At 45.8% G+C, this 12,697-nt stretch overlaps 1 protein-coding gene across 6 annotated transcripts in view; it reads right to left on the bottom strand.

The window, feature by feature from the left end:
* RAPGEF4 (Rap guanine nucleotide exchange factor 4) overlaps positions 1 to 12,697 on the bottom strand; it is an 88,614-nt gene that overhangs the window by 25,177 nt on the left and 50,740 nt on the right. For 4 of the 6 annotated variants that reach the window (XM_061557544.1, XM_061557545.1, XM_061557548.1 and 1 more), the window contains 2 exons: positions 3,621 to 3,692; positions 1,353 to 1,459 (listed from right to left, as the gene is read on the bottom strand). In XM_061557544.1, the coding sequence (XP_061413528.1) occupies positions 1,353 to 1,459; positions 3,621 to 3,692 (179 nt within the window). Of the gene's footprint in view, positions 1 to 1,352; positions 1,460 to 3,620; positions 3,693 to 8,433; positions 9,049 to 12,697 lie in introns of those variants that run through there. The other 2 variants (XM_061557547.1, XM_061557546.1) reach the window with 2 other exon arrangements.

Genomic DNA, 12,697 nt, shown 5'->3' with positions numbered 1-12,697 from the left:
CCATCAATGTTAACGTCAACATCATCATTAACTGATACATATTTAGTATAAAAGTGGCTAAAATGTGTGTTAGCGTCAATATGCTAAATTCCTCTGTTGATATGTAAACTCCTTTGTCAAGGCGCTCTGCTCCTCCCACCCAACTTAAAAATACGCTGCCAAGCTTAGCGGTGTTCATTGCGACGCTGTCTTTTCGACAGCCCTGTTCTTCACCTGAGGACGGCTGCTTGTGTTGTGGCCGAAATGTCGAGAGAATTTTATTTTATAATTTTTATTCTTTTATTATTTCCCTTCTACGTGACTTTACCGAAAGAACCAAGAAGATGTGTGTTTGTGTATGTCCGTCCGGAGAACTCCCCTTTGACTCCTCCACCAAGTACAACGAATGAGGTGCCGTTTGAAAGCTCATCTTATGTATCTCAGGTCCAACCTATTACATAAAGAGGATCCAAATCAGCTCATCAGCCCTGATAACTGCTTATCCACTCGACCATCTGCAATAAGTCAGTCCCATTTCAAAACCATACACCGGATACGTGCGTGCGAGGGAGTGTCAGCAAGTACCAGTGCTGGATTATCCTAGTAGCAAAAGTAGCGACGTATGTAGTAGCTACGGGCCGCGCACTTTCAAGGGCCCCGCGCTAAATGCTTTCAAGCTATCAATTCCGGTTAAGTTATTCTGCACTTGCTCTATTACTATAGTACTATACTGCCTTCAACTGTTATGAACGACTGGGTGTTTACGGTTAGCGATGTAATCTTGATTTGAAGCTTTCGTGACTGCAGGAATCCATACTCTTTGGTTCTTTCGGTAAAGTCACGTAGGTGATGACAGACGCTTGTGTTGCACCCGAAACGTCGTTATTTATTTTATTTTATACCTACGTGACTTTACTGAAAGAACCAAAGAGTAAGGTTAGCGATTTGTCGTATTATCTGGCTCTATAGCAAATGGAAAAACACAATTACTTTACTATGCAAGTAAAAAATTGCGTTTGAATATATATGTGTTCTATTTATTTATTTTAGGGCCCCTTTATAACATATGCTACAGGCCCCGCACTAGCTTAATCCGGCACTGGTCATCAGCCATGAAATCTCCACGGGCTTCCCACTGTATTGTGTAAACTGGCGAGTGGCGAGGGTCAGGTGAGCTTTGGTGAATGTCTGAGAGGGGTCGCGTGAATGTCACGTCACTCCGTCCGTAGGATGCGGCACCCACGTTTAATTTATTTTTATTTTCTGTAGGCCTTTAAAGTACATGGCAATATCACAATTATTTCGATACATTGGCTTAAAGTTAACACCGACGAGATTTATAACAGGTCATCGGATGTTGAGCTCGGACGCACCTGTAGGTTTTCAAGTGGTACTTGCGGTCCCTGATCATGTGAGAGGCTCTGCTCAGGATCACGTTCCTCAGGACGACGCCAGCGTGGAGAACCTTCTCCGAGGGGACCTGCGAACCAACCGGCGTCGTTTTAACATCGCTCGTGGGTTTTTTTTCCGCGTGAACGCGACGTCGCGATCAGACTTTAACGACACGCACGCAGGTATGAGCTGCGTGCACTGAAGTCCCCTCACTTGGTGTTACGCAGACCACCGGCTTACTACTCCTGTGGCCATTTTGTAGTGTCTTATGTGACCAACTAATAAAAAAAAGAAATATGTAGCGAGCCGACATGTTCTTGTTAAATCTAGTTGCGTTCCGGCCAGAACTACGTTTTGTGTTGTGATGGCTGTTCTCGTCAGGATTTAATTATCGTTGCCTTGAGACGTAGCTATTGGAAACTTGATCTTGATTAAAATTGTGCTTACGCATGCACGCGCCCCAAGAGTAAATACCAATTGAGTGGTGCTGCTCAGTAGCGGAATGATAGGACCGTGTACCATCCCAGGACGTGGCAGTATCAAGCATATGCGACTGAAGTGGGCCTTGAAAGCCAAACGTCTCTGCTGGACTGCCGATGACCGAACAATATCATAGAGCGAGCGAATTTCTTATTGCACCAGGATGGCTACTCAGCAGGGATCATGGCACTGTTGTTGATCCTGATGTAAATGTCAGTCGCCATGTGCAAAGATGGACTACGATCAAATATCACCGTGAACTGGGATGCACCCATGCAACTGACTTTTGACTCCTCCATTTGAAGAGTTAATCTGTCTTCAGGCAATACGGTTTCACCCACTGAAACAATGACACATTATACTTTTAGCATTGGAAAAGGCAAAGAGGTTAATTCCAACAATGTCAACGTACACCACATTGCATTCCATGGTGGCCTGACACAGAGCTTCACAAAGTCCGGTACTTGTCACGTAACAAGGTCAGCTGACTGTGGAATTCAGTAGCAATATCCACGCACAGACACTGACAACAATAACAACACGTGGATATTTTGTGTCACGTGTTGTGGTCAATTATATGCGTTGTGTGAAGCTGCACATAGCAGCCCACGCCAGTGGATTCCTGACCGACACAATGTTGCGGTATGGGCTATATGAAACTGTACTCTTTGGTTTTTTCGGTAAAGTCATATAGGTAAAAAATTAAATAAATTAAATCACGATTTAATAAATTTTAATTTTTTACCTCCGTGACTTTACCGAAAAAACCAAAGAGTATGAATCCTTGCAGTCACGAAAACTTCAAATCTAGAATTATATGAAGCTGCTATTGCGAGCGATACGATTTTACAATCACCGAGTGTGCACGTCACGTGCTCCAGAGGCACATGGGATAACAGCCTTGAGTCAACGTGAATCACGGTGGACTGGAATGAAAGAATCTCTGTGCTAGCATCTGGATGTCAGTGCACAGCGATGGCAATGCGGTCCGCTCATCCCACCCTCCCATAGCGCAAGCCAGCTGAGTTAAGGCAGCTTACACTTCTACTCGGGTAGAGTGCTGGCATCGTGGTTAGCACACTGCATGATGACTCCAACGATAGGTAGAGTGTGTGTGTTTTACCGTGGAGTGGTGGCAGATTGGTTATGCACAGAGCTATGAACTCAGCGAACTGAGTTCCATTCCCGGCCATGAATAAAGTCAACGCTGAGCGATTTCTCAAATTGTCCTGGGCCCCCCTTTGCCAACCAGTGTGATGATGAATGGCCAAACAAACCTCCATGACCGAAGAGTGTGGGGAAGCTTTCACTCATCAGTAGATTGACGAAAGGCTGTAAATCACTATTGTTGTATTTGATACCTCCATTAGTCAGCATTGTGTTTGAGATAGAAATGGACAAATTTGTCAGTGTCTTTAATTATTGCATCTGCGGAGAAAAAAACCCGTCGATTTTATTGCGTCTGGTTACGCTGCAACCTCTGTATTATATTTCTGCATGTCTCCTTTATTGAGTGGTGCAGTGTAATTGGCATAGGCCCTGATGCAAGGAATGACATATGGGGCCCCCTGTACAATTTGCCAGCAATGTTTGTGGCTTGGTGCCTGGGCGCACCCCTCCAGCTCACGGCCGCTGATGCAACTGCACAGCCTGCAACGCTCTACGGCTGGAACACAAACCCCGTGGGAGAAGGTCAAGGTTCACGTCCATCCAGTGCCGCGGTGCGTGTGGTGTGTGTGGCGAGCAAACAGAAGGGGTGGGGGGGTTACCTGGCTCATGAGCGAAACCTGGCCCAGAGGTTTTAATGGACGGTGGGAGACTGTGGTCTCTATTATAGGAGTCTGGAACAAAACAAAAAAATACAAAAAACGGAATATGCATGCATGGCAAACAATGCAACAGAACGAAAGCAAAAAAAACCCCATTAAAATCAATCAAACTTTGAACAACAAAACAAGACGTGCACCGAATACAATGAATTACAGTACGTGGCAAACGAACGGAACTGTCAATTAAATTACGTGGCGAGTAATTAAATAAGCAATAGGAAGCGTTTGTAAAGAGGTGCCTGTAAATACCACTGCAGGTTTAGTGTTCCAAAGAGTGGCAACCGTAAGCACCACGGCCGTGAGTCACAACACAGCAGCTCAGGTGACGTGTTTACGGCTCTGTCGCCTGACACGGTCAGGCTGGAGGTTGCCGGCACCTGGCAGGTGTTTCCAACGTCACGCGAGGAGGGCTCGGTTCCAGCAGCGCATGCATCGCGTTCAAGGGCCAGGTGACCGTGCATGTGCACAGGCCCGCTTCCGCCGCAGTGAAGCTGAACGCAAGTGACGAATGCGCAATGGGCTTTGCCGAGACCATTACGGTGATCGCTGCTGCCCAAATAAAGCTTTAATCTCTTGCCTCTGTGAATCTCCGAATGCTCCATTTACTCGCCGCTCTCGCGATTGCCGCTCCTACCGAGTTCTCTTAGAGAGCTCCCTTCTCACTCCCGCACATCTCCGAGATCGTCATCGGCCACGGTCAATCCACGGTTGGATAAGGGCCTCCCTGAGCTATCGTCGTGACGACGCAGCAATATGGAATGAGAATTAGTCCACCGTAAAACTGTGTCCGAATTCCCAGCTGGACAGCGCTACACTTCCCATCAGTAAATCTTCGTTTCTCTTGAATTTTGCATTGTTACTCAAGCGGACGTCAATGCGTTATATCGGTCGGATTTCCTATTCTACTACAATGTTGTAAAGTGGTAAATCGTCATCATTTTGAAATCTACTTTTCACTGCACTTCATTGCTTTAATTCAAAATAACAGCTCAGATTTTGTTATTATTTATTATTGTAAAAAGGCATGTGCAGTTACAAATTGTTGTCAGTACTGTGATGGTTTATTGTTTATTTCATGGTTACAAATGTATTTTGCTAAATGCAATGCTTGTATGTTTAAACCGATATTTTACTGTAAATACAAAGTTAATTAAGTCGACTATCCATAGAGATGTTTTGGGTTAAATCGCGTAAATATATAAATGTGCCGTTAAAACCCGCCACACATTTATATATTTACACGATCTAACCCAAAAAACCTATATTATGGATAATATTGGTCGCGAAAGCCAACATGTTAAACTAAGTCGACTATACGCTTCGTTCTTTCCTGCACCTGTCCCTCCACATAAAACAAACTATTGTTTTTTATTAATGTACAAGTATTTACACGCATCCAATCGGCCCCATGGCCTTCTGGGAGTAAACTCTTCCAGCATCTTTGATTTAATACTCGTAATCTCTGGACCGGTTTCAACATTCGGTGTCTCATTAGCAGAGTCAGGCTTTCTCAAGCCAATGCTGGCCAGCCACCACATGTTTTAGATAGGGACCTCTTTCATTTAAATCGGTCTCAATCCTATGGCGTTCATGTGACACTAAGAACAAACACCGTGGATCATTTGAGCCTCACCGTTCGTTAGGGCAGCTTCGATAGGTTTCACAACAATGACCCCCAGAGGAGGTGTTCTCCAATCCGAGGGGTCAAGGTTTGCAGAGACTACAGGCTTCCAATGAGCCACGAATATCAAAACTAAGCTCATCAGATTTAAAATGCAATTCGCTTAAATTTATCCGCAAGCTGATTTTCCATGCAGTTTGCAAAACAGAAATTGGGTGCAGCATTCTGCGCTCAATCTTGCCTCTAATATGCGCTCGATCTATTATTAGCCGCTCCTTATTCGTGACTCAGTGACCTATTACTTGAAGAGAGAATAAAAACAGACTGACATCGTCTGGATTCTTCACTCCCTCCCCACCCCCAGTCGACATATACTTCACTGTATAAGCCAAAATTATGACTGTATAAACTAATTTACAAGTGTCTGTGTACAGTATTTTTTTCCGGGGACACAACTATGCCCCCATTACATACGGTGTGAAGGAAGTTCAACATGCATGCATACATAAATCTCAGAGAGTTGATCCGAAGGTAGAAAAACTACTCTGTTAATTTACTTTGTTTTTGCTGTACTTCAATTATATCATGGGACCTTTTTTTCCAGTATCCAAAATGATGAAAAATAGGAATAGGTTTTACATTTGGTGTTTGAACACCAAATACTGTAGTGAGACAAGGTGAGGCAAGGCCATAAAGAAGGCTGTCTCTGGTGTAGGCCAATTCGTTTCAAGGACAAAGACAACGCATTAACAGAGCCACAATGTACTTAAATTAGTTTTTTTAACCACTTGAAAGAAAAGAGTTTTCACCTGAAACACTTAAGATATTAATCCTGTACACTGTTTCCTCCTTCCCTATCCGAGTGATTATTGCAGGAGCACACAACCGCGAAATTTTACATCTCCATGGCCGAATTAAGCACACAAGCACGCCTCTGACACGATCAACTTCTAACTATGGTTGCGCAACACGGTCGCCGCGTGGAAATTGTGTCCATTTGCAGTTCGTGACCCGGTCCTAATGATGTCACGGACAAATGAATTCCGCACAATGGGTGTGATGAAGCAAAAAAAAAAATGTATAATTGGCAATTGCGGCAAAAAATCCGGCAGAATGAGCAGTCGACACGAACCGCACAAACAAAAAAGTGAATCTCAATCGGATCATCGCGACTGAAACGCACAGCGCCCGCAACTTGGAGTACACACGTGTGCGCTTCGCCGTTTGTATCACACAGGTACGATCTAATTGGCAGGCTTTTGCTTTCGCGTGGTATGATATTTGTAAGAACATTGGAATTTTATCTTATTTTATATTCAAACAAAATATTGAGAGCTCCAGAAGGGAAGGTTTGCGTGGTCGAGTGAGTGCGTGGTAGGGCAGCAATGGTAGTTTGATGTCCATAGTCATCAGTGCACTGGAAAAAGGTGCCTTCAGGAAAGTCGTTGAACTTGACTATCAATAACCACATTGTCAAGGCACTAGCATAATTTATATCCCCGAATTAATTATACACCACATGCAAATGGGGCACTTTAACCCCCCTCAGGCCATTCTTTGTTAACTTCAATTTAAAAAGTTGCTTATAAACTCAAGACTCAATCAGCTGACTCATAAGATAGAATTACTCACAAGCTATACTGTAAACTGCTCCAAGCACTGCATTTTACCAACGTGTTTGCAACATGAAAACAAGAAATGCTGGTAATGAGAATAATCGAGGGAATGAACGCGTTTGACGAGAATTCCTGCCAATATTAATTAAAATGAACATTTAATTGTTGTGGCATGGGCGACAGGGGAATAGAACATTCTAATGGTGCCGCAAAACAGGTGTGCCATGAAGAGAGTGCGGACCAACCCGTGTTGCAATACGTTTCGCGAGAAAGAACTATGAGAAACTCATCAACAAGAGTAACGATATACACGCAAAAGGCCGTTCAGAGGCAGCAAATGCCGCGATTCAAGAGACCGAAATGGAGTCTCTATTTGCAAGAGAGACCTGGCTCACAAAAAAGTGACAAAAGTACGACAATGAAGATAAAGGCAGTCGGAACAGATTGTGACCGTGTGAAGAAGTGGACAAAAAAAAACTATTCCCCGGGAGGATTTCATTGCAAGATGGGATAGGTGTTTTACTTTCCCCTGTATTGTGAAGGACAAAAACCAGAAATTGCATTAGTCCGCCGCCACTGCCGACGGTGAATAGTCGCATGGTAGCGAGATCAAGGCACCCGGCATCTAGCGGCATCACGGTGCTTTGTGTATAGCAACAACCGATGTTGTGTGATAAAGCTGCTGACATTACAAATAGAGTCATCTACATGGCCTGTGTGCCGGCTCAAGGTTATAGAACTCGCAGTGCCCGGGTACTGAATGTACGCTTCTATAGGGAAATTCTCAGTGGCAATGTTTAACTGCGGTACGGCCACGAGCAGGCAATGCAGTTCCCACATCGCCAGTGCCAAGTAGGCACTGCCAAGAGGGGCGATTACTGCAAAAATCCGGAATAACCAATTACAATTCTTATCTATTTAAAAAAAATCACTGTTATGCAACTATAGGAATTTGCGTGGAATAAGTTGGTTTGACCTTTATGATGCGAAGCCAATTTCCAGAGCTGGCAATGAGCCAAGGATTCTAAAGCTGCACGGAGTGGGGGGGGGGGGGTGTTCTGCTCACGCAGAGAAGTTACGTGGCTTAACAAGGATCACTTCGGGATGTCTCCACCACTACCAAAAAGCACCTTTTGAAAGCGGAGTTAATCTCCAATATACACAGCACAACACTGAAGTTCCAGATGACGATCGGCGTTCTGCCAAATATATACGTCCTAAAAAAAACTTTCTGCCCTCAAAATATCACGCAGCAATAGAGGACACATTTTGTCAGGATACCCGGCATTGGCTGAATCTATTGAGCAGCTGCCATCGTGATTACAAGGGAGGGAATTTTTCGTTTCATGGACTGTGTTGCAGGTCACAGAAAAAAGAACTACCAGACAGCGTGGGTGTCCGTCGACATCGCATCGACTCAAAAGGGCCGCGTACGCACAACAATGCAGACAATGTACACGTTTGACAATTTTAAAAACAAAAAAAAAATAATACCAAAGCAAACGATTCTATTTACCCATCGCAATCCGCGTATCGTGAAATCAAGACTGTTGCCGTCGGGAAGTTCGTATCTGCGTCCCAGCGAATGGTGCGACAGATTCGGCCAGTTAAGCCTCAGCTCTCGGTCGGCGTTGAAGGCGCCGTCGGAGAGTTGTCGCCGCAGCGTCCGTTTCAGCATCTCCATGGGACCGCGGACTTTAACGCTTCCAGCCGCCGCGTCTTGAGTGGGGGACACTTCCATTTGGAAGCGTCTCCGAGAGACTCTCCCGACTCTTCGGACAAGTCCAGTCGAGAGAAGTTCAGCGGTTGCCGAGCCAAGGTCTTTCGGACGCGAAGAGCATCGCGGGCGGAGCGGATCGAACGCGCGCGCTCGAGCAAGGAGCTTCGAAATGAAAGCAGAGATCGGATGAATTTAGTAAGCAAAAGGCGTCCGCTTCATCTTCATTCGGCGGTGAACCGAGAGACGGAACCCCGCGCCTCTTCCCGGCACAGTGTTCTGCCGAGGGTCCTCGGCTGCAGCCGTGGGTGATGATATGAGAAATCTCAGCAGTGGCAGACTCGCGCTACAACGCTGGCTCGTCCGGGCGGTCGCCGTCTCGTGAAGCCCACGAACCGGTTTGCGGCAAGGGCGGTCGGCTCCGACTGCGCTCTCAGCGCCCCGATAATAACCCACGCGGGCTGGGCGGCGAGAGGCCACGGTAGCGCCTCCCACAGCGGCCTTTGGCACGCTCGCGGCGATAATAAAACGAAGGCGTGGGGGAGAAGGTGTGTGCGAGGGAGGTGCACAGACTCCTGGAATCGCGGCGACGATTGCTCCTTGACGGGACCCGGCGGCCGCGCAGAGCGCACATTCCGATCGCGCACGCATCTTCACGAATTTCAACAGATTCTCTTTACTGGCAGACAAAACAAAAATCCTGTTCGAGATTCCTCGGGCAATTAACAATAACGAATGTGGCCGCGTTAGTCGTAGTTGTTGTTCCTTCCCCCACTCCGTACCTCCGATTATCATGATTGACTACCGACGGTGCCAAAAGGTCGACGTGCATGCACGCAGGTGCATTTTTTTTTTCATTTTAAACCAAAAATGCCAACAAAGTCAAAATATGCGGCTGGTAACCCGTAAGCAAAAGAAATGTGCCGGCACAATGCTTTCATGAACGTTTCCACAAAATGACAAATATCCGAGCACTTCAGAGTGAGGTATGTGGGGTGTGGCATTTTAAAACGCACCTTTTGGACAAAAGTGTGTGCGTGTGTGTTTTTTTTCACGATGGCTTTGTGAACAGGCCTGTAAGGAGATGCGTGCACGGGCTGTGAGGCGAGGGGGGGGGGTGTTTTCGGTACTTCACAGACTTTTGTTTAACCATGGGCGAAACCCAAGAGGAGGACATACACACGTGAAATACATCATCTTGACCTTAAAAGTGGGTGGACTTGGCCAGGACACACGTATCCAAGGGATGGATGATGGAACATTCATCAAAACCCATGACAGAGTGTCAGGCGGGGGGAGGTGGGAGGGGGGACACACACGCCTGAGGGTGATGTCCACCGTCAAATATCGAGCTGCCGCTATCAGCATATCAGAAGATGTCAGCATCTCATGCTGATAGCGGCAGCTCGTGGAGAACTTCATCCAGGAGTGGACTGATCGTGGCTCGTGACGTCTCATGAATATTCGCCAACGATCGATACCGTGACTGCACCTTCACGCGGCTTTGCGTTTGGTCAGCATTTGTTCATGCATATTTGACGGGGATGAAAATAAAATACTACGTTGTCTCAGCATTTGCCAAACAACAGCTTCCAGAAACACATAAGCGTTCCGCTTAAATAAGGAGAGCAACTTAAACACCGATCATTAACATGCCGGAACAACGCCGTGCACACCCACCTCTAATGGTAACCGATGGCCCTGGCTTAAGAGTTGGGGGTCTTAAGGTGAACGCTGATGTAGGGGGTGGCATTTGAGCAACACAGATGATCAGGGATGTTCAGCGATAACCGAGGAGTTCCCGCCCCCACCACACACACACACACTCGACCACACAAGCGATTAGAACATCACCCAAAAGGGCTCGCGGCCAATGGGTGGTGGAGATGGGTGGCACTGCCCACGTTGATAATTGACGAGCGGCGTTTTCTGCAAACCTCTCCCCACCCACCCGACCCTCCTGCGGGGTGTTTTGGAAACAGGTTCTACCGAACGTGCAAGTTCTGTGCACATGCGGGTGATTATACAAACACGCCTGCCGCCGCATGATCACCATCAATGCGCGGCCAACCAATGAAAAAGCTCGTGTCGTGTTCAAGGTGTCGTTTCTACCGGGTGAGAGAATTTCAAACAGATGGGAAGCGATTGGGGTTTATGTTATTTTTCAATATATCTGAGCGGAGTCAGAGAGTGAGGCACGATGATTACGCAGACAGCTTTTTGGTGGACGATCACTTTCAGCAGTGGCCCTGGGTTACCTGTCGTTCCAAAAACGGCTCGGAGCGACGCTGTTGCGGCGACTGCACATTTTTTGTACGATACGTAATAAGCAAAGTTACATAAATGAACAAGCTGCGCCTGACCCATACGTAATGTGCATTAGATAACGGTGAAGCGATGCTCTTAATAAGATAGCGTTAAACAAGACGTGTGTTACTCTTTGGTTCTTTCGGTAAAGTCACGTAGAAAGGAAATAAATTAAATAATAGAATACGACGTTTCGATTGCAACACAAGCTACCGTCATCAGGTAGAACTAAATTTGAGAGAGAGACAAAACACAGATACGGAGACACAGACAGACACATAAGCAGAGAGAGAGAGACAACACAGAGATACACAGAGAGCGACAGCCAAACATAGACACACAGAGACCCAATGCCTCTGTGTCGAGGCCTTAAATAGGCGTAATTTGACTTCTATTTTTTTTTGGGGGGGGGGGTTAGCTTTGTCCCTCACATTAAATGTAAACTACTCAAAATAAATTAAGGTGTCCAGTTTTGGAATGGGCATTGCCCCCCCCCCTCCCGCAAACTCCGTCCATGTTTTTGTTTTTTGTCGCAGCAGTTTGCGAGCACACACACGTGGCAGCGCTGCTTATGTCATTGCATTGTGGACGGGGTTTTTCTTTCTTCTCCCAATCGAGTCGCCCCCAGGGGCTGCGGACAGTGCCAGTGACGACGGCTCAGCATCTCTCGAGATACAATCGCAGCCGCCGCACGGACACATCCCTGGGCTGAGACGCCGAAAACAAACGCCACCAGTGATAACACTGGTCAACACACTTTTTCTGGCATAAGGTATTCCAACGGGTTTAAGGTAATTTTGGGGTGCTGATTCCAAATCTGGCATCAGTTTTTGCCTATCACATCAGGTTTTTGAGATATCAAATATTGCATTTTCAATAAAAACTGCAGAAGAAAAGTATTAAATAAATGTGGATATCTACATAAAATTATATTATAAACACACTATCCTAAAAGTACAGCACCATATTTTAACACTAAAGCAGTCACTGACTCGCAACAACTTGCAATCATAAGTGACAGAGTTAATTTTGGGTAAAATCAATGAAAATGGGGTATGCCGATAGCATAAAAATGAGATGTGATAGAGCAAATCTGAGATCAGATTTGGAATCAGCACCCTGAAATTAGTCTAAAACAGCTGCAAAAGTCCAGGCCAGAAAAAAATGTTTTTTTTTGTTGACCAGTGTTATCTAAGGGATCCTTTTTTTGCCAGTATCAAAATGATGTGAGAACATATATATAATAATGGGTTTCAGCCTTCCTGGCAATAAAACGGATGTTAATGTGTTCAAACACCAAGGCATCAACGATCTGCATTCGCCACACATATACTTGTGGGGAAAAAACATGCACACACAAACATGCCGTGATAATATATGCATTGTCGCTGATGTCTTGCCATAGGTATCTATGTGGTGTTTGAACATCTTACCACTTGTTTTTATTGCCAGGAAGGGTAAAGCCTATTGCCACCGGTGATATCTTCAATGTGTGTGAGCCGTGAACACTTGCTCGATTCTTCTTCGTCTGGCTGGATGACCCGCAAGTTTCGGTCGACGTCCAGATGAGTTACTCAGGAAATTGCTTTGGTCGATGTGCAGTGTATTGCTTCAATATCTTCGTTGAGTTTTCAGAGTTTAGAATTGTTCACGACTGTGTGATCTCACACTGAGAGTCACACTCACATACAACCTCATAGACATAATAACCCATAGACTTGCGTAGAATTAACAGTGGTTCACTACTTTGTGGTCA

The sequence above is a fragment of the Lethenteron reissneri genome, chromosome 23 (genome assembly GCF_015708825.2).
Source record: "Lethenteron reissneri isolate LAM-NWPU_2019-01 chromosome 23, ASM1570882v1, whole genome shotgun sequence".
Taxonomy (NCBI): domain Eukaryota; kingdom Metazoa; phylum Chordata; class Hyperoartia; order Petromyzontiformes; family Petromyzontidae; genus Lethenteron; species Lethenteron reissneri.
Note: the sequence above shows the minus strand (reverse complement) of the source record. Positions and strands in the feature narration are given on the sequence as shown.